A 27918-nucleotide genomic window follows, 5' to 3' on the forward strand; every position below is an offset into this window, starting at 1 on the left:
CGCCTTTTCATTTTTCCCTATTTTAATGGACATTTAAAAGAACTAAGCGCCGCTATATTGTACACATATATAATAAAGTTAGGAGCTTAATATCGTTTAAAAATATTTTTTGAAAATAATATAATTGAGTTTCCAACATGTTTTAATTTCATAACTCACTTATCATATGGCGTAATGCTTAACCTGGGAAAAAATATTTACCTTTTTATGATTGACACTGTTCTTAAAAAGTTCAGCGTATTTCATGAAGTCATATGTATATTCAGTTTTTGACTTTTTATATTATACATATATTCGCGCTAAGAGAAAATCAACAGCTTTGTAGACGAAATGATTGTTCTTTTCAAGTAAACAAATAAACATTGTCATATAGCCACTAATCCTTAGATATCATTGCCACAACCTAATTCGTGCAGGCTCTCTATCATGACAAGTTATATATATGTTAAGAAATTTATACATACATCTATTAGGCTGTGATAAAAGTAGCAATAAGTATTTTTCCCCAAGTAGCTCATTTATATCTATAAAACCAATATCATATAAATGGGAAGTTCAAACACATATTTCAAATAATAGTCAATATTCAGCATTAAATGTAACATGGGATATTGAAAATGTTCAAAGTTTATAAATGATTTTATTATAAAAAAGAAATTAACTGTTTTTATTTTTATAGATATTACAACAATGATTATAGAAATATCAAATATTTATGGTGATCATTTATACCAACAAAAAGGAAATCGATGCAAGATTTTTGAATTTAATCCAAGCTTGTCAATAACAAATGTTAGTTTATATATAATTTTATAAAGCTTTTAATATATGACAAAGTTGTTAACATTACTAAATGTTATAATCAATTTCTGGCAAGAGCACTACACAGATTGACAAGGCTGATCCAAATCCCACTCAGGGTGTTGGATTTGAATAATTTATTTCTTGGGTTGGATCAGACCTAAATTTTATTGCACCTTTTTAATTTAATGTTACTATAAATATTTTGGAGCTGTGCCAATCTATATTGATTCAATCAAAGTTCCTATGAATAATACAAAATTAGTCTGATAACCAATAACTATCTAATATTTAAATTGATTTTTTATTTAAATCTATCTTTGAACTAATGTCATAAAAGAATGATTTTTCTATTCAAAATAACCAACTAACAAATTATTAAGTTTTTTTATATTTTTTAAAAGTTAATTATCTTATTAAAAAATATGGTGAAGCTAGAACAAGGTTAAACAAAATATTATTACATAAGCCTTGACGCCAATACATGTCCAAACCTTTCTGCCATCTGTGGGAAAATTATAGAAGCTTAGGTAATTATTCGTTGCTTTAAAAATGCTCAATCGAGTCATTTACCTATACTAGCTGAATATGAATGTGACTTTTGTTTGATATTTTTATTACCTTTTCTTGTTGCAGATAATCTAACAAAGAAATAATATCAAATTTATTAGCTCCTTCATCTTTTATAATGATTGGCTTAAACAGTACAAATAAATTAAATATGCAATCCTTTATTAATACATTATTATGAAGTGAATTAAGCCCATTTTTTCTCAAGGATACCAACAAACCTTGTACGTGGAACTTATCCTTTCAGATTTTGTAATAGCAGTAATGAGTATATAGAGAGATAAAGGTAAGAAGGTAACAAGTTAGAATACTGTTCTTTCCAAATACAATGGTCATAAATAAATTATTTATCTATTTTTTTTAGCATTAGCATATCTTATTCGTATGAATTGTTAGGTTTTGGGTGCTATAATTAATTGAGTGTTGAATTATTTGGTGTTATTCTATTTGGTAATGTAAGTATTGAATTTTGCCTAAAATATTGAGTTAGCCGTTTTTAAAAATCCGCTCAAGAAGCAATTCTGCATCACTACACTACATCCAACATCTATAATTTAACTACCATAACATAAGTCATTTAAATATATCATAATGATCTGCTATAATTAAAATTTTGCGAAATGTGCGAAACTTATAAATAATATCATCAACCATCTTAAAACTTCCCTTCTAAATTTTTTTTTTTTAAATTAGAAACAATAAATAAATAAAACATACTTCATCTCATTCACCTCCGTTTATTCAATCAAAATAATTTATTCATCATTTTTTTTATAATAACATGTTTATTTATTTATTTTTTATTATTTTTTAACATTTCATTTATCCAAATTATAATTCAATTAAATTTGTTTTTCTGATATTTTTTTTTTAGATTTGTGAATAATTAGAAAATATTATTAAAAAAAAAATAAATTCTTCCCATATGTTTCAACTCATTTATACGGGCTGCATTGATTTCGACTTTCGATCTCTTTTTCTTACAAACGAAAATAGGAAAAAAACACACATTCGTATGACAATTAGAGATATGCAAAAGTAAACTCGGCCCGTACCCAGGCCGGTTTTATTTTTTAAAAAAATATCGGGTTTGGACTGGGTCGGGCTTAATATTTTTTAAAAAATGGGCTTTGTTTTAATATATCGAAATTTATCAATTGATGAATTTTTAATATAAAATAAAAATATTTGATTTTATTTTTAGAAACTAGATGCCATATAACATATATCTTTTATTTTGAGTAATTATAAAAATTAATTTCTAGATTTAAATAAACACGTAAGAAAACATTTACATTCCATGAGTAGGACTGTGAATGCTTAGGTAAAATTTTTTATATATTATCTTTTATTTGTAGTGAGATCCATTTTCCTATGATATAAATAACTTATAAAAAATTAAATTTTTAGATATATTCAAAATAAAGAAATATATATTAATAGTTAAATTATCTTTTATCTCATAATAAATCGTTTAAATCTTTTAATATAATTATATTAAAGATATTAATAATTAAATTATAAATTCCAATAATATTAAATCCGCAAGTTGGCGAGTATTATTATATTATAAAAAAATATAATCATTTAAAAATGTTATATATCAGAATTTACTCCTAAAACATTAAAGATTCATTTTAATAAGCTGACTTATCATAATACGCATGGTGGAGGGCTTTGTATAATAATTAAAACAAAATCATGCTGGTAAAGTAAATATTATTTTGTGTCAAATGATATTCAATAATACCAAGTTACTATTTAAATAAAATAATTTAAATATTATTTATCTTGATTTATCTAAATATTATATTAAATGATTAATTTATATTTGTATAATTAGAATCTTATTTATATAAATATTTCACATGATGCCATTCATTCATTTACCTTTTTTTACCTCAATAACAATAGATTTTTTTCTAGTCGTCATATATCTTAATATATTCAATCAGAAATGGATAATCACGTAAGAAAATATTTATATTACATGGGTAGGTCCTTATGAATCTAGATACAGATGTGTAAAAATTAATCTTAGATACAGATACTAGTATTTTTTTCAAAATATCAAAATAAAATTAGAATAGTTTATAAAATATAGTTTTTACTATTTATTTGTGAAGAACATAACATATTCATTTAGTAAGAATGAATATTTACAATAATTAATAAAATATTTAATAATGACTTAATATATCAGGCATTTTAATATCAGTAATAGCTTATTCTTATAGATAGGGAAGGGAGACTAGTATTTTAATGGGAGTTGAAATATTAATTTGTAAAAGAGTATTTAAAATAGATTTATTATTTTATAAGATAATCAAAATTTTCAGATAATTTAGTATTAGACCTTTGCCATTTTGGCATACATAGCATTGTACCAAAACCAAATAACCTTTCAATTGAAGTTGATGAAGATATTACAGTATTATATTTATAAAAAAATGTTATTTGTATTATTGAACTCAGCAACACTTGTTTCACCAAAAAAAATATTTTCTTTATTAGATATTAAATCTATTGATGTAGTTTTGATTATATACTATGATACTACATTTAGGGCTTCTTTTATTAATATATTTTGAAAGTATTCTTTAATTCATATCTTAAAATATTGATGTGATATTCATATCAAAAAAGCCTCATTATATTCAAATTATTGGAAAATATTTTCTTAAATTTTGTCCATACCATCTTAAGAATGAATTTTTAAGAAAACCTATGCTCCTTATAGCCACATATTAATAATATATTTTAAATATGTAACAAAATTTATGTTTAAATGTTTATACAGATTTTATATCCAGCCTTTTTAACTTTTATTTAAAAAAAATTTCCATTTAAAATTTTAAGATTAGGATTTGATTCATGGGAACTTATTTCCATAACTTAAATTTCACAACCTTCTTCTTCACTACCATCCTGCAAATTAAAATATATTACATAAAATTGGTAATGATATTCTGTCGAGTTACATTTATACAGGGATCTAAACCGAAAAGGGTTCGGTTAAGGTTCGGATAAATATAAAGGTTCAGGTTCAATTAAAAATAATGCTTCAGATTCAGTTTTGATCCCTGCATTTATATATAAAATATAATCTTTACTAATTTCGTTTGGGTTATTTTATATCCATTTATCTTAATATAAGTTGAATTTTTCAGTTAATTTTGGTCTTCGATATATTTAAAATATGGCGGAAAAGAATATGGAAATTAATACAATATTCTTGAAGAAAATAAGATATATGCTGTGATATGTAAAATTTTAAATATGAATATTAAAAAGTATCTGTATCTTTTGCCAAGAAAATTAAAATGAAAAAGATGCAAGATTTTTTTTCAGAATAAAGGATCTTAGATACAGATATTAGTATCTTATTAAAAATGTCAAAAGGTACTACAAGATACAAAAGGATTTTGTATCTTGTATTTTAGATACAAATATTTGTGGTACTGCACAACTCTGATTACAATTGATATTATGATCAATGATTGAGCAGTATAAAACAAATAATTATAAAGTGTTAACAGTCTAATTTTGTTGACTTTTATCTTTAAATGATCAGAAAGAATAAATATATTTAATTTTATTTATTAATCTTATTTCAAAAAGGCAATGATGGAGAAGATAGATGTGAAGCCATGCTCTTCATTGCTTAGATTACAGAATAATTTTTCAGTTAATTCAGCAGTAAATGAATTGAGCCTTATCAGTTTACATTACAATTTATCAACAAAATGTAATGATAATTTTTTAGTTAGGGAGGAAGACCTTATTTCTCAAAGGTTGTTAAAATCATTTCAGGGGCATCTTTTAGAAGATTATTCGCCTAGAAAAGTTATTGGGGATGGCAATTGTTTTTATCGTTGCTTGTCACTAGCAATTTTTGGTCATGAGGAGGAACATCTCTACATGAGACTCTTGACAGCAATTGAAATAATAATTAATAGAAAGTATTATGATATAGATGATAAATTTTACAGTAGTAATAAAACAATAAGTGATGAAAGAATTTCCACTACTGATTACAATAATATTTTAAATAATGCATTGATGGTAGGAGGCTGGGCACAAATGATGCATCTTTATGCATCAAGTGTATGGGAAAAGCATTTCAATCTTATTGTCCACCTTCTAATCTTGGGATGTATAGCGCCTATACCACACCAGTATATGGGCGGGCCATAAGAATAACAAGTTCAATTAACTTAGTTTTTATGTGGTCGAGTTTAAATTACCCCAATAAATTGGCGAATTTTAAACCAAATCATTTCTATTACCTACAATCATTACCATCGAGTCCTCCACCAATTATTAGTCATTTGTCACCTAGAATTGATGTAGCACCATTTATATTTCCATTAGTTGAAAATAATTCCCAACATATTTTTCCACCTCCAATCGAATATCATTAATAGCTATTTACCAACTATTTTATCTGATGATGATTTACTATTCGATTCTCCAATTTCTGTTGACAATGATTCTCCACCTATCTCACCTTCAATCAAATCCCTGTCTAGTATGAGTCATTTATCACATACTTCATCATCAGCAGACAATAATCCTCCACATATTTTTCAACCTCTAATCAATTCCCCATCTAGTAATGCTTGTTTATCACCCGTTTTGATGCCAGCTATCCTTAATGATTCACCATTCATATTTCCATCTTCAGTTAACAATAATTTTCGAACTATTACTAATTTATCATCAATTGTTAGTAGCAGCTTACCTTTTCTAGACACCGATATTATTATGAATATGTTATTGAATTCCATAAATATTCTAGAATCAATACCAACCGGTATCAAAAACAATATTATATTTACAATAAGTAATAAAGAGAATATGATTTTGAAAGAAAGGGGTAAAAAATTAGTGTATAGCGATGATTGTGGCGCGTGGACTGGTACATCCACAGGTACAACAAAAAAATTATTATAGTATAAATATCAATGATAATACAATTAGCAGTGGTCCTTTGGTTATTAAGAATGGCTTATTTGGCAAGTCCACCACAAAACGATATAATCATATATTTATTGCAGCAAAACCATAACCAAATCCTCATGATTTGGTAATTTTAAATCGTTATTATACAAAATTGAAAAATTGTAAAACGTATAAAAGAAGAATATGCCATTTAGATAAATATTGAAGCTCAGTTCATCTTATTCAATCTATATTTATAGTTGAATACATAGGAACATATCCAGGGTTGTTTCCACATGGAAACAACAGAAACTACTCAGGGGTTTATAGTCGTACCCCAGTATGTATAATGCGACAAATTAAGGAAAAGGTAGTGCATCATCCTCCAAAAGACGTGTACCAAGATTTAATAGGAAATGAAGAAAATTATTTTACTCCCAGGGATATCAAAGAAATTCGTAATATACAATTTAACGAATTTCATAAAAATGATTCTTGTTATTTTAAAAATTTTTCTGACCAGATAAATGAATTACTAAAAAATATTCATAAATATCCAGTATTAAAAAAAATAGATATAAGCCCAGACAGAGTATGTTCGCTATTATTATATACTAGTTTAATGTTAGATAATATTAAATATATTTGTTCTCAAGATTTTACTAGTATTATAGGTGTTTATAAAACTTATAATTTAGGCCCCTGTTTGTGACGACAACATTTTCAAGAATCAAGGGCTCATGTCTAAATATTCACAGGATCCTATATTCTTTGGTCCTATATTTTTGCATGGCAGCTCTGATTATGAAACTTTTAACATTTTCTTTTCGCACTTGGAAGGCGTCTTCAAAAAAAATAAAATAAATGTTGAAAATCTTATATTCGGCAGCGATGAGGAGATAGGTTTAATAACTTCGTTAAGGAAGAATATTAGTAATTCTACACATATATTATGCACCTATCATATGAAAAAGAATCTAAACTTATTTTTACAGGATAAAGAGGGGATGGATTCAAGGACAAGGGAAGATATTGTAATTAAAATTTTTGGCAAAGAAGGACTTGTATTTACATTAAGCGATAAAATCTTTGGAGAAAAGGTTGAAAAACTGCCAGATTATTGTAGAGATAAACAGTTTATTAAATTATTGAAACATATAGATGCCAGTTTAAAAAATAATTTATTTTTATATGTATATTTACCTTTAAAAAATAAGGTGATATCGTGCGAATCTTTAAATAATGTGTTAAAAATAAAGTTTAACCGAGATTCTACAACACCTGTGCATATGATGGTCAATAAAATTTATGAATTAAGTTTAGCACAAGAAAAAGATTTTGAAAGAGCCCTTCTTGGTATGGGAAATTTTAACAAAAAAGTATGATGTGACAAAAATTCGTCATGAATGGGACCAGATAAGTGACGATCAACGTAAAAAAATAATATTAAATGTGCTTAAATCACATAGTACAAATAAATGGAAAAAAATTACCTCGACATGTGGTGGATTGACATTAATTCAACCTATAGGATCTAAAACCGTGTCAATCTAAAAGATCTAGATCAGATAGAACTAGAGCCTAGTTATTATAGTTCCTACATAAAAATTAACCAGTAGGCACTAATTTATTTCAGAATTAATTTATCTAAAGGCCCTTTTTAGGGCCATAACACCCAAAGGCCCTTATTAGAGCCATAAAACCCAAAGGCCCTTTTTAGGCCATAACACCCAAAGGCCCTTTTTAGGGCCACTCAACCAAAAGTTCGCTACAAAATCCAAAGACCCTTTTCATGGTCATTTAAACAATCAAATTATATTACTATAACGATTAACTTAACAAAACAAAATTTGTAGAAAAAGAAATACATGGACGCTTAACCCACCAACAATTCTCATTAGATATTCGCCGACGTTAAAACCCCAAGTTATTATATATCAGAATAGCAAATCAAAGTCTTTCGAAATCTACTGAAAATTCGAACAAATAACTTAAAACCAATATATCATTTTACAAATAAAATATAACGACATTTATAAAATTACCGGAATCCCTTATCTAAATTATATATTTCCCCTAAAAATGGTAAATCTTTATACATTATATACATTTTTATGCTAGGTGTAAAATAATCTTTTATAAACATTATTTTTCGATAAAATTTTTCTGTGATATCTTATTTATTAGAATGATATTATTGTATGGTAATATTGTAATTGTAATAATGGCAATAAAAACAAAGTGGCTATTTATAGAAAAGATTAATATCAAGTATGCAAAAATTATTTTAAAGAATTAATTTATCTTACTTTAACCATTAAAATGTGATCATATGTAATTTATAAAAACCTATATTTGTTCTTGCAATTTATCGAATGATAGATAATATATGGAATTTAGCTTACTTTTTAAGTAATAATACAATATTAGAATATAATAAAACAAAAAATAATTTAAAATTTTTTTATAAAATAATAAAACGCCATCTTGCGGATTTAATATTATTGAAATTTAAAATTTAATTATTAATATTTTTAGTATAATTATATTAAAAGATAATTTAACTATTAATGTATATTTCTTTTTGAATATCTATAAATTTAATTTGTTATAAGTTATTTATATCATAGGAAAATGGATCTCACTACAAATAAAAGATAATATATAAAATTTTTTACTAAGCATTCGTAGTTTACCTTAGCATTCGCAGTTTAGTCAAACCCATCTAAAAGTATATAAAATATTTTTATTGATAAATAACTTATTTATTTAATATATTTACATAATACAAATATATTTTCAAATTTGTAATTTTTTTTAATTAATACGCCATATTATTGGATTAAAAAATTTTATAATATTAGTCGATAATCGATATTTTAAAATAGATGAAATATTGGCCCAAAAAATATACATTCCTAGTATTTTAAGATTCGCTGAAAGAGGAAAAGGCTCTCATCAAAATTTGAAGGCCTCGGGATATATTTGAACTAGGACATTAAAATCTTCTTTTTTATAAAATATACAATCGATTTAACCTTCATGCCAAATTTCATCCATCTTAAATATGGGCGTCCGAAAATCACGTTATTCTGGTCGATTTGTCATGGAATTACTCTATAATGCGTTTTTAATATAAAATTTATATATAATAAATTAATTAAAAAAATATATAATCTTATCGAATATATTTTATTTTTTTTCTGTTTTATTTTAAAAAAAACAAATTTATAGAGAAAAACTTTCTTCTATGACTGCTTCTTTATGATAGTTCATACTTACCAGCCATTAGTTTACTGGGTTCAAGTGACTCTGCTACCCGTTAATATTTATAAAGGATTTTATTTAGTAATCCCCGAGGTCTTTAATATTGGTAATTACCCTATGAAAGATAATGTATTAAATATGTATTAATTAACAGATCCTATTAATAATCCTTTACGGTGGAAACCAACTTTAGCCTATAATCCATTCTATGATAATGTATATCTAAATATGTTCAATGACAATGATGATCGAAATTTAAATCAGAAACACGTTACTATTAACGAATTTTCCAAAAAATTGATTGAAGTTAAACTTCAATTTCCTAGTAGCAATTTATATAACCTTTACCCAAATTTGTTTCAAGAAATGGAGGTGATATTATGGATGATCAGGACGACGGATGACAATGATACAGATAATACCGATATTTTTAAGCAACACCATATAAATCTAAATGACATAAATTCTGGTTCAAAATTGGTTCCAAACATACTTCCAATTAGCCAAAAAAGGATTTTCAGGGTTTTTAACATTATAAACAATTTAATAACTGGCAATTAACTACACTAGCCTTTTATTTTATAAAGAGAGGTGGAATTAGTAAAACTAGTGTTGTTAAACAGCTCGATTTGAGCTGATTTTTTAAAAGCGACAAACTCAATATTTTACACCAAATATTTTTCAATCAAGCCTGAAGATGTTATTCATGGATAGCACAAAGGTTTTTGGACATTCTATTAGTATTTTTTTGGATAAAATATTGAGTTGGCCCTTTTTAAAAATCGGCTCAAGACTCCTCAAATAGAGCCGCGTAACGACACTAAGTATAATTAATAAATATTATTAATAATTTTTTTTGGCGAATAAACTATATTAGGTAAATATGTATCTATTTATTTATCAGAGACCTGCGGGCCCGGAACCTTGCCCGGAATTAAAAATCTGGGGGGCATGTCTATTTTTAAAAATTAAATTTAAAATTTTACCGATTAATCAGTTGAAAAAATGACAATAATGACTTGTTTATTATTTATTTATCACTAATATTTATGCAAAACACAGCCAAAGTTAGGCCGATTTCATAGTGGGGTCAGATCCCGCACGATTTAACAGCTGATCGATTTTTAAAATCTGTTTAAGAGACCAATTTTATCTTTAATTCTATTCATGAAAATAATCTAAGAAATTTTGATTAATAAAGAAAAATTGGACCAATGAATAGATTTTGAAAATCGAAGCTACTAAATCATGTCGGGTCGGTCTACTATGAATGCAACTTTTATAAAATATCAAAAATTTAAAGAAATCTGAGCCAGTCCATAAAATTTCCAAATAAATCCAGGGATTTGGAAATAATTTTTTTTGCCTAGTAATCATGACCGGATCTGACCAAAAATTTTGACATCTGCCTCTGTTTTTCATGTAAAATATTAAGCTTTACAACTCCTTTTTTTAAAAAATTTTTTTATTAACACATTATATGAATTATTAATTATTTATTGAATTCATTTTTTTTAAAAAAATACTAGGGTGACAATGACACCTTGTTTATTGAATTAGCCGATATATTCACCCAAACCTTTTACGATCGCTTGAACCATTTAGACCAATCTCTTGATTCGCACCAAATTCAACGGTTTTTTGCCACCTTCTTCTCCCCGCCTTTGGGCTCTTCGCTAGAAATACAAGGCCTTTTGGAAAGTATCCTACAACCAAACATTCTTTTTTTCCTTACCGCCAAACCTGTTTATAACAAGATCAAATGTTTGACTGAAAATTACACGAAAAATGGCTTAATCACATCCTGGCTCCATTTTTTACAATGCTATTCTAAATCCAACTCAACCGCACAAGATTTTGAAGCAACCATGTCTATGGGATTTAAAGCTACGCCCTATTTTTTACAATTCTTTGATAAGAAACATAGTTACAATATTAATCAAAGAATAGACGTAGCATTAGTTTCAAAACTGATATACTTCTCTTCCTCAATGAAACAGATCCAACTGGATATAGTTCGAATTAGAGTTATTGTTGGCTTTGGATTTCTGTCCATTATTTTGGTATCCCTATTTATCACGTTTAGATATATTCGTTCACGCAAATCACTTCATCACAAATGCTGGGGTTCCTTTTCACGTCGTTATCGAGCCCCACCTAAAGAAAACACGGATAAGTTACTGGGTATTTATTAAATATATAATTTTTATGGATATATTCGATTAAATAAATTGAAACATTTTATCTAGACTATTAATTATTTCGAATACAATCTTATCTTAAAAAAATATATGATTTAATAATTACTCAATAAAATATAGATAAGTTATCAGATAGTCCGTCGATTCTAATGATCTATTCGCGCGAATCCGGGAGGAATCATTGTTTGGCAGTTGAAACATTAGCCCGTATCATCGAAAAACTTTTCAATTGTAAAGTCATCCTTGACGTATGGGATTTAGAAGTAAAATATTTATTTGATTTGATCTTATAAGATGGGGGAAAAGTTGTTATAATTAAACTTAGGGCACTTCCCTATCAAAATAAATTTTTTTCTTCAATAAGGTAAAACAATTTTAAAACATGTATGCTTCATAAACAACCAGGGAGGCAAACGTATTCATAAATGTAGATTAATTATAAAAAAATTTAAAATTCACAGTTTAATTACCTTTCCTTATATCCATTTTTTATTTTATAAAAGCTTTCTTCCGCTTAAGTAATGATGTGACAATCATTATACAAAATATATAACATATTTTAAAATTTTTTTATTAAAAAATAATATTTTTTCCATTCAGTGGCGTAGCTAAGGAGTTTTCCTTAGAGGGGGTCCATACATATAGGTTTATCTTATAAATCATAACCATATCTTCGATAATATATAATAAATATATTTTTTAAATGCATCAATAATTTGTTTTATAATTTAGTAGATTATTCTCAATGTATACTATCCAGAATAATTTCGATAGTTATATAATATCCTTCCACAAACATCAAAACCAGAAAAATATAAATATTAATGGTATTTATTTGATATAAAGTCACCACTTATAAGTCTTTTGAACGTATAATCTAAAAATAAATTTTTGCTCTGGGAGGGCTCCAAACCCGACAACCACCACCCCCGTAGCTACACCACTGCTTCCATTAAACTATCAGTTAAATTGTCCTGTATGGCGTCACACTAAAATTCGATGATACGACAATTTGTTTAAAGTTAAAATATAAAACACTTTGTAACCAAAACTTTCAAATTTTTATTCCATAGTGAAGATTTCATGATGTAACAATTTTTAAAAATTTAACATAAAAATATATATGCACCTATTTTTAAAATACTGACCATAAACCATATCTAACTCTAACTTTTAGACCTATACTCTGCCCTAAACTACCTGCTCAAGAACGTTGAGTTGAGTGAGATAAATTGTCCCAAGCATGAGGTCTAATCTGTGTGGAATAACTTTTTGCGATATAGTCTACATCTTTAACTTTTGCTACACCTGCATTCAAAAAGTGATGGTTTATTTGTTAAAATAAGGATAATTCATGACGTTATCGAATATTTCATGAAAAAACAGGTAAAAGATAGTCTCACGTTGCAAACACTTATTCTTAAAATATTTAATCTTGGGGAATAGGAATTTGTTTTAAATTATAAAATTTATACATTCTATCTTAAATATATAAATACTACAAGTTAATTTAAATCATCAATGATCACGCGCTAAATTGTCTTAATACTGCCGTTTAGTGTTGCATATTAAGTAACGAAATAGGTTGTGTTATGGTGATTCTTACTTTAACTTAAATTATGGGTGCGATCGTGTGACTTAGATACCCGCGACATTTTTCAGATACAGCCCAACTCCTGATGGCAAATTTAAATTCCCTTCTCTCTACTGTTTCCCGACTTTTTATATAAACGGAGCTAAGAAATAAAGTCAAAATATTTTATTTGATTTTCTATTTTAGTGTTATTCGCTAATTTATAAAATATTTCAGGCAATAACTCTGATAATTTTGATGGTCTATTTTATTTCCCTTTTATTACAAACTACAAATAATGATATAAATATGAAATATTTTTCACCTTCAAATTTTTTAAAAATAATATCAAAAAGGGAACAATAGGAAGGAACTAAATTTTATTGATTCTTTTAGCACCCGACCTGCAGCTGAGCCCTGCCCTATCTGCAGGATTTAAGTGCCTAATATGGCGGTCTATTTAGTCCATAACTTTGACGGAACATGAAATATATTGCAAATAATTTATTTCAAACTCCAATAAGGATTTTTTTAGTTTTTCAAAGGATTGACATTCATTGCTCAAAATCATTTATTCACTTGTAGTTTGTCCAGAAATTGTTAATGGGAAACGAAACAATATTTTTCTAAAATATGTCAATTTTTGGATTTTTGCAAAATAATTAAGGAAAGATAGACTTAAGAGATCAACCTAATGAATTATATAAACTGTTGTTATCTGGTAATTGAAAAAGTTATTAACTTCCTTTTAATTATTTTTAAAATTATTCCAGCGGATTTCGGTCCTTTGAAGCGTTTCAAATTGTTAGACACTTAGCAATAAGATAATAAAATAAAGCTCTTCCACCTTATATATTTTGAAGCAATTTATAAATAGATGAAAATTTAGGTAATTTTCAAAATAATATATTTAAATCTTGAAAAAATTAAAGGTAGCATGTAATTGGTTAGAGAAAAATTTATTTTGGACTCAATTACGAATTACTTTTGAAAATGTGGCTTAACTATTGACTATTTTTAAAAATCGAACCACTACATGTTAGTTTACATTTTACTAGTTACAATTTTTTACGGGTCTGTTATTTGACGTTTTTGCGTTTAAAAATGATTTCCATTTAAAATTTATGAATTAAGCGCCAATTTTGCCTAAGACATATCGCTTATAGCTTATTCGTTTAAGGAGCGCTATAAGTGCCAACAAGCCCCAATAATTGCCTACAAGAACCAACGAAGAACAAGAAGAGCCAATAAGTGCCAATGAGGGTTGAGGTGATTTTCTTATAGAGACATTTCGCCTAAGGCTTTTTTCCCTAAGGATCACCAATGAGCGCCAACAAGCCCCAATGAGTGTCAACAAGTGCCAATGAGGGTTAGGATGCCTTTTGCCTATAGCTTTTTCCCCTAAGGATTGCCAATAAGCGCAAACAAGTTCCAATGAGTGCCAACAAGCATCAATGAGTGATAAATAATAAAGACAGATTTATTAATAATGAGTATTCAGCTATTTTAATTGGAACTTATGGGTGTTTTGGTAAACAATACAACAAATTTTTATCAAAATTGTTTTTACCTATTTCTTGCCCAATTTTTTTCCCTTCTTTAAGCTTATTACCATATTATCGATGTCACCCTAGTTTTTTATTTCTATCTTTTAACAGTAGCTCTCTATAGGTTTTAGAGGGTTTAAATGTGTCTCGTAAATTAGGGATGGGGCTAGCAAGGGCTACCACTTGAGTAATAAAGCAAGGTTCTGGAGGAGCGCAATAACCCTCGAATTCCTTTTCAATCTAAGATTCCTTGTCTTTTAAAAGTCCTTTTAACTCATTTTAGTTTACATTACCTTTACAAAATTATATAATTCGACTTTATTTGCAAGAGAATAATAATTTTTCTACATCATTTTTCTTTCTAAAAAAAAGAAAGTAGAGTTTTGTGGCCTTGTTGGCTGTAATAATATCAAAGTAATCTTTTGCTCCTTTTTGATGTTTTATAAAAAACTTACGATTTATTTTTTGGAAAATAACTTTCATAAAATTTTAACCAAATCTTATGTTAAATTTTTGAAATACTCTAGAAATATATTATGTAACATGTTTTTGTTTTTCGATTTAATAATCTCATTTTTTTAAACTTTCTTTTAAGTTCTGGAACATAGAGTTTAGGTAATTACATGTCAAATCGACCAAAATAACATGATTTTCGGATGATATTTTTTAAAATGGATGTAATTTGGCATGAAGGTTAAATAGATTTTATATTTTATACAAATCAAAATTTTAATGTTCTAGCTCAAATATATCTCGAGTTATGGACCTTCAAAGTTTGATGAGAGGTTTTTTCTCTTTTAACGAATCTCAAATTACTCAAAAAATATTTGGTCTTGACAAATTATATGTCATTTTGCAATCTTAAAATTCTCCTTGTGAAAATGTAAATTATTTTAAAATATCTTCAGTGTCCTTGTATTTTTTTGGCAAAACAAAAAAAAATTATTTTGAAAAGCGCTTCAAAAACTCATGAAATATGTTTATTACCAATATATTTAAGTAAAAATATTAATGGAGAATAAAAAAATTTAGTTTTTTATAAATAAATTAATTATAGAAGGCGCTATTTTTAAAGACATTATTAAAATTTTAAAATAAAAACATGCATTTTATATCATAAATAACCATTATTATTTCTAGGAAATATTATATATATATATATATATACTAGAAATTTTTTGAAAAAATACATTTTTGTCCCAATAAAAAGAAAGTATATTATAATCATACTTATCGATATCGTCCTCTATAATTGATTTTTTTTCCTATATAAAAACTAAATAAAATTTAAATTCTCATTTTTTCCGTTTTTTACTTAAATATATTGATAATAAACGTATTTGATGATAATTCTTTTATTTTATTCCTAAATTATAAAAAACAAAATAAAATTTATATTCATATTTTCTCCATTAATATTTTTACTTAAATATTAAAATATAATATTTTCTTAAGGGAAATTTTAAGGGCTACAAAATGATATATAATTTGTTACTTTAGACCAAAAATGACTTGAGATTCGTTAAAAGAGGAAACGGCTCTCATCTAACTTTTAAGGCCCATTCCATTACTTGGGGTATATTTGAGCTAGGGCATTAAAATTTAGATTTATATAAAATATACAACCTATTTAACACCAAGTTTCTTCCATTTTTGAAATTGCCATCCGAATCACTGGTCCATTTTCATGGAATTACCCCTTTAAGTGACACATGTTTTAAAATCATGCATGCATTCCAAGAATTATGATAAAATAAATAACACGTTAATTATATGCCTATTCGAAAACGAATCAAATATTCATTTCGAATCGAATAGTAAATTATTCATATTTGAATAAAACTAGTAATACATATATTCGACGAATAATTCGTTTTAGAATCGAATTATTTGGCTCAAAATATTCCGAATAATTTTTGAAGCCATGTCCTGGCTTACCTCAGCCGACTATACTGTTTCGACTAAAAAGTAAGGGTAATTTAAAGAAATAAGTATTAAAATTAAGTCTAATTAAGACCACACAGCCTATACATTTTTTTGAAATTTAAACATTTATATTGAATATTCTGACAGGTGATGTGATTATAAGGTATACCTCAATTACTGTGAAAGGCTTTTCTCAGTTTGTCAAATCACATGTCTTATAAGAAAGAAACATTAAGAAAAACTCCTTGCCTTATTGGCTTGGAATTATAAATATTATTACCACCTTTTACAAGAAATAAATGTTACCTCAAATTATTAAACTTATTTTCAATTAAATAATTTTATTAATAAAAAAATAGGACAAAATTCTTATATCTATGTGATTGAAAATTCAAAAGGAACGCATGCTAAAAAAACGAAAGAATGTATATGTCGTATTGGGATATGGAATCGTGTCGGAATCCCAACGTGGGGATTCGAGATCTTGAATCCCCACGTTTTTTTGGAATCTTTTTTTTAATTTAAAAATAAATTATTAAATTATATTTTTTATTAAATATTTTAGCTTTATATAAAAATTTTAATATTTGGAGAATTTAAGAATTTAATAAAATCTTTCTTTTCTTTCTTTCTTATTACTTTAAGTGATCTTTCTTTTCTTTCTTTCATTACTTTCCTAAAATTTTTTATTTTAATATTTGGAGAATTTCTTATGAATTTAATAATCATCTGTATACATTTTAATACAATATTTCAATTTAATGAATAAAATTGACTCGTTTATTACTATATTTCGATATTTTTATTTTGTATAAATTTCAATAATATATTTCGAATTAACCCTTCCCAACAAAGGTTAAAAAAATCACTTAAACTTTAAAGATGGGGTCTATTTTACCCCTAATAAATACAAAATTTAAGATTTTATGCTAATTTTCCTAAAATTGCTTAGATTTTATAATACTATATTTCGATATAATAAAAATATGTTACATTATTTTAAAAAATTATCACCAAATAATACTAGGGGAGACCGGGGTAAAGCGATTGACGGGGTAACAATGTTAACGCGAATAACTTTTTAACCATTGAGTATAAAGACCTTAAATTTGGTGTGAAGATGTATTTTTATATCTAATTTCTTACCTATGTTCATCTTTTAAAAAACTTACCTGGTTTTATATATTTTGTCAAAAAACTGTTTTTTACCCAAAAAATATAAAAATCAATCTCTAGTATATTTTGCTTTTAGTAAAATTTACATATCCTCAGGATTCAAAATTTGGCACACATGTTCCTTAATGTACTAACTATAAAATAAAATTTATCTGACATCTTTAGCTATATTAGAAGTTACGCAATAACGATATATATAATATATGTCACCTAGGGGTAAAGCTGTTATGGGTAAAACGGTTAAAATATAAAATTATTCACATTAAATTTTTCATTCATTCATTTATTATAATCAAATAAATATTGATATTTAATATTAAAGTTACCAATTGAGCATTATTAAAATTATGATATTAATTCAATTTATTTAATTAATTATATATCATTTTAACTCTATGGAACTGGTATTGTTAATTATTAAAATGAAATTGTTTTATTTTATAAATAAACAAGATAAGAGGATTTGCATATCAGCTTGCTAAAGAATATGGCAAATCTTTCCCAGAAAGCTGGACAACTAATGGTATGGCTGGAGAGGACTGGTTTATGGGGTTTAGAAAACGACATTCCCAACTTTCGATTCGTACCCCTGAAGCTACTAGTCTAGCAAGAGCATATGGCTTCAATCCCACAAATGTCAATAAATTTTTTGAAAATTTAATTAAGCTATATAATTCTTATAACTTTGAACCACATAATATATGAAATGCAGATAAAAGTGGTTTCACCACCGTTCAAACTCCTGCAAAAATTATAGCACAGAAGGGTGCCAAACAAGTCGGCTCTATAACGTCAGGAGAAAGAGGAACGTTAGTTACAATATGTTTAGCCATCAATGCTATAGGCCATAGCATTCCACCATTTTTTATTTTTCCAAGAAAACGATACAAAGATCACTTTATTCGTGATGGGCCTATTGGATCTAAGGGTGTGGGAAACGCATCGGGTTGGATGCAAGAGGAGGAATTTTTATCTTTTTTGGAACACTTTAAAAAATATTCTAGTGCATCCAATGAGAAAAATGTCTTATTAATCTTAGATAACCATAGCTCTCATTGTTCAATTTCCGTTATAAACTATTGTCGGTCCAATGGGATTGTTATTCTAACACTTCCACCACATTGCTCGCATAAACTCCAACCATTAGACAAAGCAGTTTATGGGCCATTGAAAAAGTTTTATAATGGAGCTATTGACACATGGATGAGAAATCATGTGGGCAACAATTTCAGATTTATGATATTCCAGGAGTGTTAAAAAATGAAATACCAAGGGCAGTGACACCAAATAATATATTAAATGGGTTGTTAGCATGTGGCATATTTCTTTTAAACCCAAATATATTTACAGAACAAGATTATATCTGCTGTAATAATTCAAATGCTAGCTCAAATATTGAATTTGAAAATAATGATGAAAATATTACAGTGACTCAAAATCTTACAGTGACTCAAAATAATGATAGTGATTTATCTATATTATTGAACGAAAATGTTCCAGATGATATTGATGAACCTTATCATGATATGTTACCATCATGCTCAAAAAATTATAATAAAGTATTCAATCCTTCATCTATAATACCTATTCCAAAATTATTCAATATTTCATCGGATAAAATATCTAAAAAAAAGAATTCAGAAATATTAACATCTACACCTTATAAAAAAAATTATTAATTCAGAGAAAAAAAAAGATATCAAAAAATAATTGTTTATGTGTTATTTGTAATAAAAACTATAAAAATAGTCGCGAGGGCGATGAATGGCTAAAATGTACAATGTGCCTTGAATGGGCACATTCTAAATGTGCTAATTATGATAATTATTTTTAATGTCCTTATTGTATCGATTAGTTTTTAAATAAAAATCATAAATAAATCTTAAATTTGTAATATTTGTTAAATAAAACAATAAATATGTGTCAAATATTATTTTAACCACTTTACCCTAGTGCTTATCCATTTTACCCTGTACCCAGGGTAAAATGGCGAAAATGAGTAGTTTTACATAACTAATCATAGCTCCTAAAATATTATAGATAAAGGGCTACACTTTTTTTTATCTTGTAGAAGAGGGATGGGGCTACACATTGATCTATAATTTGTTGTGTTTGACTCTTGTTTAAAATTTTTATGGTAAATATGCAAAATGCCTATCGTTTTACCCCGGTTTCCCCTATATTAATTTAAAATAACATAAAAAAAATAACAAAAAAAATAATATACCCGACTTAAGCATAACCAATATTTTAATTTTTCTTTCTTATTATTTTCCTAAAATTTTTGAAAAAAATATTCACAAAAACGACAAAAAAAAATTGAAAAAACGAAAAAAAACAACACCAATTTTTTTTTAAATCTAGCTATTTTTTTTATATAATAAAAATAAACTTAAACTCTATTCATTTCTCCCTTTAACCCCCTTTTATCTTTAATAATTTATTTTATCATATAAATGGAATTTCATCAAAACTCATTTTTTTAAAAAAAAATCCCCGAGCACAAATTCGTGGTTCAGACCCATATATTTTAAGTAATTTCTTATTGAACTTATTATAGATATAAATATATGGTTATTAGTTATCAATCGATAATTAAGACATATTGAATAGGCAACAAGCCAAGCGATACCTTTCGATGGAGAAGCTATTATTGGGGGGGGGGGGGGTCAGGACTAATTTTATGTATCAAATACGCCTAATTCTACTTTAATATGGTGTATAAATATATTTTTATTTATTAAAAATTTTTTTTAATTTAATCTTAATTTTCTTTCTCCTGTTTTTATAAGTCAAACCCTTATTCGAAATATATATTTTTCTATTAAATTTGTTTTTATTTCTAAAATAAAATAATATACTTTTTTGTCAATTTTTGCCGTCTAGTTTTTATTTTCTTTATTTGTTATATAATAAACTAATTAATATAAATTTTCAAAAAGGATAAAAATCATAAATATTTTCGCATGAATATATATTTAAAAAAAACAACAATTATTTAATGATACATGACATTTAGTTGAACATTTAAGATTGTTCTTGTAACATTCGCATCTTTTGTTCATGCAACCCATTTTGCAATTACATAACGACGTTTTCCCATAGTTTGTAACACTCCGGGAGGCTCCTAAATATTGTTAGCAGTTTAAATAAATAATTAATATATTTTATATATAGATGAATTTGAGGAGTATGTTACTATAATAAAAAAAGCTTAAATTACCTATGATTGATATATCTTTGTTGAGAACTTCAAAATCATTTAATTTTATCGTTTTATACAGACTAGAGGCAATAAACGGTGTTGAAATTCTTCCAGCACACGTACCTACCCATATTTTATTTTATTTCTTTTTAATATTTTCCCTACTAAATTTTTAGGACAGATATTAGTTCTATCTGTCCTATGGATAGGTAATAATACGTGATCACCTAAGATTAGGTTATTTTCTCCAATTATTTGAAAGTAAATTATGTTTTGACGCCCTCGATCATTTAAATATGAAATAAAAGAAGGGGCCCTTTTTAAAATAGTAGAAATACTATTCCCAATATTATTGATAGCACAACTATTTTTCCATATAATTTTGTTGCCAACATTTTTTGAATAAGGACTACTAGTAATATTATGGACAATTTGAAAACACGAATCTTTGTTTGAAACCTTTGCTATTTTAGTAGCAAATGTATTCAGCGTTCACATAATTGCTCATCGGCAAACAATAAAAAAAGTGACGGCTTAAAATTTTTTATTTAATATCTCCTCTTTCCCTAATCGTTAAATAAAAATATAATATACATTTTCCATTACAGAGTAACCTTTATGATAATTTATTCATAGAGAATGTATTTTACAGAGAAACTTTTACAGAGAAATCAATTATAGAGAACGTCGTTAGATAATTTTTTTATAGGGAATGATTTTACAGAGAATGTTTACAGAGATGGATTTTATAGAGAATTTTTTATAAAAAATTTTATTTAAAGAATATGATTAATAAAAAATTGTTGATCTATATAATGTGTGGTCAATACATGGCCATATTCATCACCTTTATATATCTATTAAATAAAACTTAAGCTCTAATTTTTTGTGTGAATAATGCTAAATGCTTATGGATAATATTTATATAAAATATCAGTAATCTAAATTAGTAATTTTTTCACCAAACATAAAAATGTGTAAAGTGATTTTTCTAGAAAGAGGTACTAAAAATAGTTTATTTAAAATATTTTTTTATTGGATTGCTCTGAAAAAATGAACTTAGATAAGGTACATATCATAAATTTAAATATACTTTTTTATAAAAAAAATACATATTCATAGTTAGCTAAAAAATTATATATTTTATGTCTTTTTTTTTATTTATTATTTTCATGAAATTGTATAAATATAAATTTTGGCCTTAACAAGTTAATACTAAAGAAAAATTTTGAAAAATTTGATTGATTTATAATTAAATAACTTTTATTTTATATATTTCGAGATATTTTATTTTCTTTTATTTTTTACATTTTCAAATTTATTTTCATTTTTCTAAAAATAAAATAATTATATATAATTTTAGTTTAAAATTTTTTTTAATGCCTAATATTTTTTTACCTAAAACTGATAATGATTATAATATTTTTAAAACGATATTAAAAACTCCAAAATATAAATCTATTCTAAATATACCGGCAAAATTAAAATTAAAAGTTTTTTCTTATTTTTATTTAGAAAATGAGTCTTTATTTTGTAAAAAAAAACCCCCATTATTATCATATCCAATATTCAATCCATATTAAAAGTCCACCATAATGACAATAATCATCCCGGTGTCAACACAACAATTAAAAATATAGAATCCGTATATGCTTCAATTTTTCAAAAATTCGTTATAAAATATATCCAAAATTGTCCAATCTGCTCTATAAAAAAAATCTTCCAAAGGCGCCAGTTGAAAAACCTTTAGTAAGCTATTCCGTCTGGGGGCGGGTGGAAATAGATTTAATTGATATGTCATCTACACTAGACTATAAAATTGTCCATAATATTACTAGTAGTCCTTATTCAAAAAATGTTGGCAACAAAATTATATGGAAAAATAGTTGTGCTATCAATAATATTGGGAATAGTATTTCTAATATTTTAAAAAGGGCCCCTTCTTTTATTTCATATTTAAATGATCGAGGGCGTCAAATCATAATTTACTCTCAAATAATTGGAGAAAATAACCTAATCTTAGGTGATCACGTATTATTACCTATCCATAGGACAGATAGAACTAATATCTGTCCTAAAAATTTAGTAGGGAAAATATTAAAAAGAAAAAAATAAAATAAAATATGGGTAGGTACGTGTGCTGGAAGAATTTCAACACCGTTTATTGCCTCTAGTCTGTATAAAACGATAAAATTAAATGATTTTGAAGTTCTCAACAAAGATATATCAATCATAGGTAATTTAAGCTTTTTTTATTATAGTAACATACTCCTCAAATTCATCTATATATAAAATATATTAATTATTTATTTAAACTGCTAACAATATTTAGGAGCCTCCCGGAGTGTTACAAACTATGGGAAAACGTCGTTATGTAATTGCAAAATGGGTTGCATGAACAAAAGATGCGAATGTTACAAGAACAATCTTAAATGTTCAACTAAATGTCATGTATCATTAAATAATTGTTGTTTTTTTTTAATATATATTCATGCGAAAATATTTATGATTTTTATCCTTTTTGAAAATTTATATTAATTAGTTTATTATATAACAAATAAAGAAAATAAAAACTAGACGGCAAAAATTGACAAAAAAGTATATTATTTTATTTTAGAAATAAAAACAAATTTAATAGAAAAATATATATTTCGAATAAGGGTTTGACTTATAAAAACAGGAGAAAGAAAATTAAGATTAAATTAAAAATTTTTTTTAATAAATAAAAATATATTTATACACCATATTAAAGTAGAATTAGGCGTATTTGATACATAAAATTAGTCCTGACCCCCCCCCCCCCCAATAATAGCTTCTCCATCGAAAGGTATCGCTTGGCTTGTTGCCTATTCAATATGTCTTAATTATCGATTGATAACTAATAACCATATATTTATATCTATAATAAGTTCAATAAGAAATTACTTAAAATATATGGGTCTGAATCACGAATTTGTGCTCGGGGATTTTTTTTAAAAAAAAATGAGTTTTGATGAAATTCCATTTATATGATAAAATAAATTATTAAAGATAAAAGGGGGTTAAAGGGAGAAATGAATAGAGTTTAAGTTTATTTTTTATTATATAAAAAAAATAGCTAGATTTAAAAAAAAATTGGTGTTGTTTTTTTTCGTTTTTTCAATTTTTTTTTGTTGTTTTTGTGAATATTTTTTTCAAAAATTTTAGGAAAGTAATAAGAAAGAAAGAAAAATTAAAATATTGGTTATGCTTAAGTCGGGTATATTATTTTTTTTATGTTATTTTAAATTAATATAGTATTATTTGGTGATAATTTTTTAAAATAATGTAACATATTTTTATTATATCGAAATATAGTATTAAGTCTTAAAATCTAAGCAATTTTAGGAAAATTAGCATAAAATCTTAAATTTTGTATTTATTAGGGGTAAAATAGACCCCATTTTTAAAGTTTAAGTGATTTTTTTAACCTTTGTTGGGAAGGGTTAATTCGAAATATATTATTGAAATTTATACAAAATAAAAATATCGAAATATAGTAATAAACGAGTCAATTTTATTCATTAAATTGAAATATTGTATTAAAATATATACAGATGATTATTAAATTCATAAGAAATTCTCCAAATATTAAAATAAAAAATTTTAGGAAAGTAATGAAAGAAAGAAAAGAAAGATCACTTAAAGTAATAAGAAAGAAAGAAAAGAAAGATTTTATTAAATTCTTAAATTCTCCAAATATTAAAATTTTTATATAAAGCTAAAATATTTAATAAAAAATATAATTTAATAATTTAAAAAAAATATATTTTTTTTAATTTAAAAAAAAGATTCCAAAAAACGTGGGGATTCAAGATCTCGAATCCCCAAGTTGGGATTCCGAATCCCACGAGATTCCATATCCCAATACGACATATATAATGCTAATTAAAAAAAAATTCAATTATTTTTGGCCCAAGTCTGTCCCCAAATTTTTAAATTAAAAAGTATTAATTTAACGCAAAATTAATCATTAAATTGCTTTGAATTTCTTTATTGCAGATGATAAAAATATTTAATAAAAAATTTTTAAGCCCAACTTCTGGCTTTCCGGCCACCTTCAGATAGCTCTAACATGCCATTCTTATTTTTTTTAATTGTTTATTATTTATAAAATATAATTTTTTTATCAGAGACGTCCCCAGAATCCTTTATTATGGCTTGAAAACAAGATGAAAACATCGGACCTTATCATAGTGATCTTTTCAGATTTAGAACAAAGTTCCAGAACACCATTTTTAATCGAACCTAATCATAAAAATAAAAATCGCAAGCCCTGGCCCGATTTGTTACAGCCTTGTTTAAGGATACTCTCTTCAGAATTGGTCCACTCAAATCATATTATTAATAATTATAGTAACTCTTCCCCAATAAAAAAATACTTATTCTTGAGTATCGATTACAAGTCATATACCAAAAGTGGAACACTGTGGAGGAAGGATATCTTTGCCCGTTTTAGGGAGTTTTTAACACCAATCTGGAATAGTGGTAACAGCACCAAAAACATGGAATTGAGCCAACTGCATGATAACCTCGGAATTTTGAGAGCATTGCCCCCTTTCAAGCCTAACATTATTAGGATAACGAAAACACCAACTCACTTTAATTTATCCAAAAAAGAATTTGCTCAAAAATTTAAAATAAATGCTTTTCCTAATAACATACACCAAATTTGCCAATTATTGAGCACTGTATTAACACCAAAAAATTTTTCAAATGATAATGAGTCAGAAAATAATACTGATTGTATTGAAAATGGTACAACTGAATCTTACAACCTTCAAAGCCATACTTCATTGATTCAATTGCTAGCAAAATTTGAGGACTTATTATTAAACATTGCAAATAAAGATGGTGAATATTTAGAAGAAAATATAAACAACTCATTTGACCTAAAATGTTACAAACTAACAGATGCCATAAATGATGAAATTGTGGATGGTGATAGTGTGAAAGAAATCATTAGTGATTTACATATCAAAAAAACTGTTTTGAGCTATGAACAAGAAAATATTCCTTCCTTTCAAACTATTCAAGGTTTATCAAACACATATAATATTACTCAACAAAATGAGCCAAGTAATTTTCAATCACCAAATCATTTGGAAATTGATTTATATAATGATATACCAAGTTATCAAACTATCAAAAGAGATGTTTACACTTAAATTTTTTTATTAGCAAATAATTATAATTCATAAAATAAATAAATATATTATTTCGATAATTTATATGATCAAAATTTTACATAACTTATTTAATTTACAAACATACTTTTACTTGTATTATATGGTGTTTGTGAATGATGAATTGCATCTTTATATTCATTCAATTTAAAAGTTTTATAAGATGGTAAGGATAAATAATTATTATTAAAATAACTACATAATTCTGTGATTTCATGAGTTATTGTGGATTTATCGTGATTTAGCATAAATCCTAATGCTTTAAGATTATTAAATATAAAATATTTTGTAGGAATAATAACTGGTTTTTTTGACATTCCTCCATAAGTTATTAATGTTGCATCTTTTTGTAAATGTGAAATCATATCTAAACAATTTTGTCCCCCTACACAATTTAAGGCTAACTTTGGTAATCCTACTTTATTTATAACATTTTTTACAGTATCACTCTTTAAACTATCATCAGTAAATACACAATTAGCTCCTAACATTTGTAAATTTCCAATTAATTGATCAATGTTTTCTCTATTTCTTACTATGTTTATTGTATTAATACCAAAAATATGAGCAAGTTGTATAACAAACTGCCCAACACCACTGTTAGCACCATTTTGTATAATTACATCTCCTGGTGTTAAATGTATAAACTTTTTTAATAGTGAATATGCAGTACAAGGATTTACTAACAACATTGCTGCTGCCATTGTATGAATAGCAGGGATTTTATATAAATGTTCTCTTTTAAAAAATCCAAATTCTCTCCAAGTTCCCATATAATGATCACCTATAAAAATAACTTTATCACCTTTCTTCAAATCACAGTCATTGTAAGTATTTATAACTTGAGCCACACCCTCTGTCCCTGCGATTGTTGGGAAGCCTTTTGATTTATATCCATATGTTCCATTAATTTTATTTATGTCAGCTGGGTTGATAGGAGATGCAAGTATCTTTACCAAAATATTTTTTTCTATGATTTCTTTATTAATATCATCTGATGAATAATCATGACTTTTCAATTCTAGAATTGTTAAAGGATCTCCATATTTATCATATTCTAGCCATTTGCAGCTAAATCCATTATTATAAGATCTCAAAAAATAACTGAGTTTACATTTTTTAAATTTGAAAATCATATCCACATGAAAAATATAATTTATAAATTATAATAATAAAAGATAAGGCAATCTAAATATCTCATTAGGTAACCTAGTCAAGAATTTTTTTTTTCCAAATCAATCTCATAAATCTCAAGACGTTTATTGGTCTTGGATACAAAATTCAATGATTTTTTTAAAAAGAGAATATCAATTTATTTAAATATAAACTTAATCTGTTAAACAAATTTTAAAATGAGTTCTTACTAAAATTATAATACAATTATTAGTTAAAAAATTTCATGGGAACTTGGGGGAGTCCACTGTTTTTTGTAGATTTTTAATTTCTTAAGCTTTATTAAAATAGTGTGTAATGTAAGTTAATTAAAAAATATTCAAAGCATGTT

At 26.0% G+C, this 27918-nt stretch overlaps 2 protein-coding genes across 6 annotated transcripts; one reads left to right on the forward strand and one right to left on the reverse strand.

The window, feature by feature from the left end:
- Positions 1 to 232: 232 nt before the first annotated feature.
- LOC135923433 (uncharacterized) lies at positions 233 to 26518 on the forward strand. 5 transcript variants are annotated; one of them, XM_065458170.1, is made up of 10 exons: positions 233 to 347; positions 388 to 433; positions 474 to 626; positions 680 to 792; positions 9550 to 9688; positions 9737 to 10104; positions 11112 to 11766; positions 11904 to 12046; positions 18459 to 18641; positions 18718 to 19303. In XM_065458170.1, the coding sequence occupies exons 1-10, from the start codon at positions 255 to 257 to the stop codon at positions 18760 to 18762; spliced, it is 1938 nt and encodes a 645-aa protein (XP_065314242.1). In that variant the 5' UTR covers positions 233 to 254; the 3' UTR covers positions 18763 to 19303. The 5 variants fall into 5 exon arrangements, with proteins under 5 accessions (XP_065314242.1, XP_065314240.1, XP_065314243.1 ...); XM_065458168.1 differs by lacking the exons at positions 18459 to 18641; positions 18718 to 19303 and adding an exon at positions 25362 to 26518; XM_065458171.1 differs by lacking the exons at positions 18459 to 18641; positions 18718 to 19303 and adding an exon at positions 23543 to 23686.
- On the reverse strand, positions 26486 to 27550 carry LOC135924470 (enoyl-[acyl-carrier-protein] reductase, mitochondrial-like). Its single transcript, XM_065459526.1, has one exon. It carries the CDS (start codon positions 27548 to 27550, stop codon positions 26486 to 26488), a length of 1065 nt encoding a protein of 354 aa, XP_065315598.1.
- Positions 27551 to 27918: the final 368 nt, after the last annotated feature.

Source organism: Gordionus sp. m RMFG-2023, chromosome 2 (assembly GCF_954871325.1).
Source record: "Gordionus sp. m RMFG-2023 chromosome 2, tfGorSpeb1-WG-v2, whole genome shotgun sequence".
In the NCBI taxonomy this organism is placed as follows: domain Eukaryota; kingdom Metazoa; phylum Nematomorpha; class Gordioida; order Chordodea; family Parachordodidae; genus Gordionus; species Gordionus sp. m RMFG-2023.

Bases quoted from the DNA above. Each gene is read 5' to 3' on its own strand.
- LOC135924470 (XM_065459526.1), bottom strand. From the start codon at position 27,550: ATGATTTTCAAATTTAAAAAATGTAAACTCAGTTATTTTTTGAGATCT.
- LOC135923433 (XM_065458168.1), top strand. From the start codon at position 255: ATGTATATTCAGTTTTTGACTTTTTATATTATACATATATTCGCGCTA. The intron at 348-387 runs GTAAACAAATAA...ACTAATCCTTAG, and splicing joins GAAATGATTGTTCTTTTCAA to ATATCATTGCCACAACCTAA. The intron at 12,047-25,361 runs GTAAAATATTTA...TTTTTTTATCAG, and splicing joins TTGACGTATGGGATTTAGAA to AGACGTCCCCAGAATCCTTT.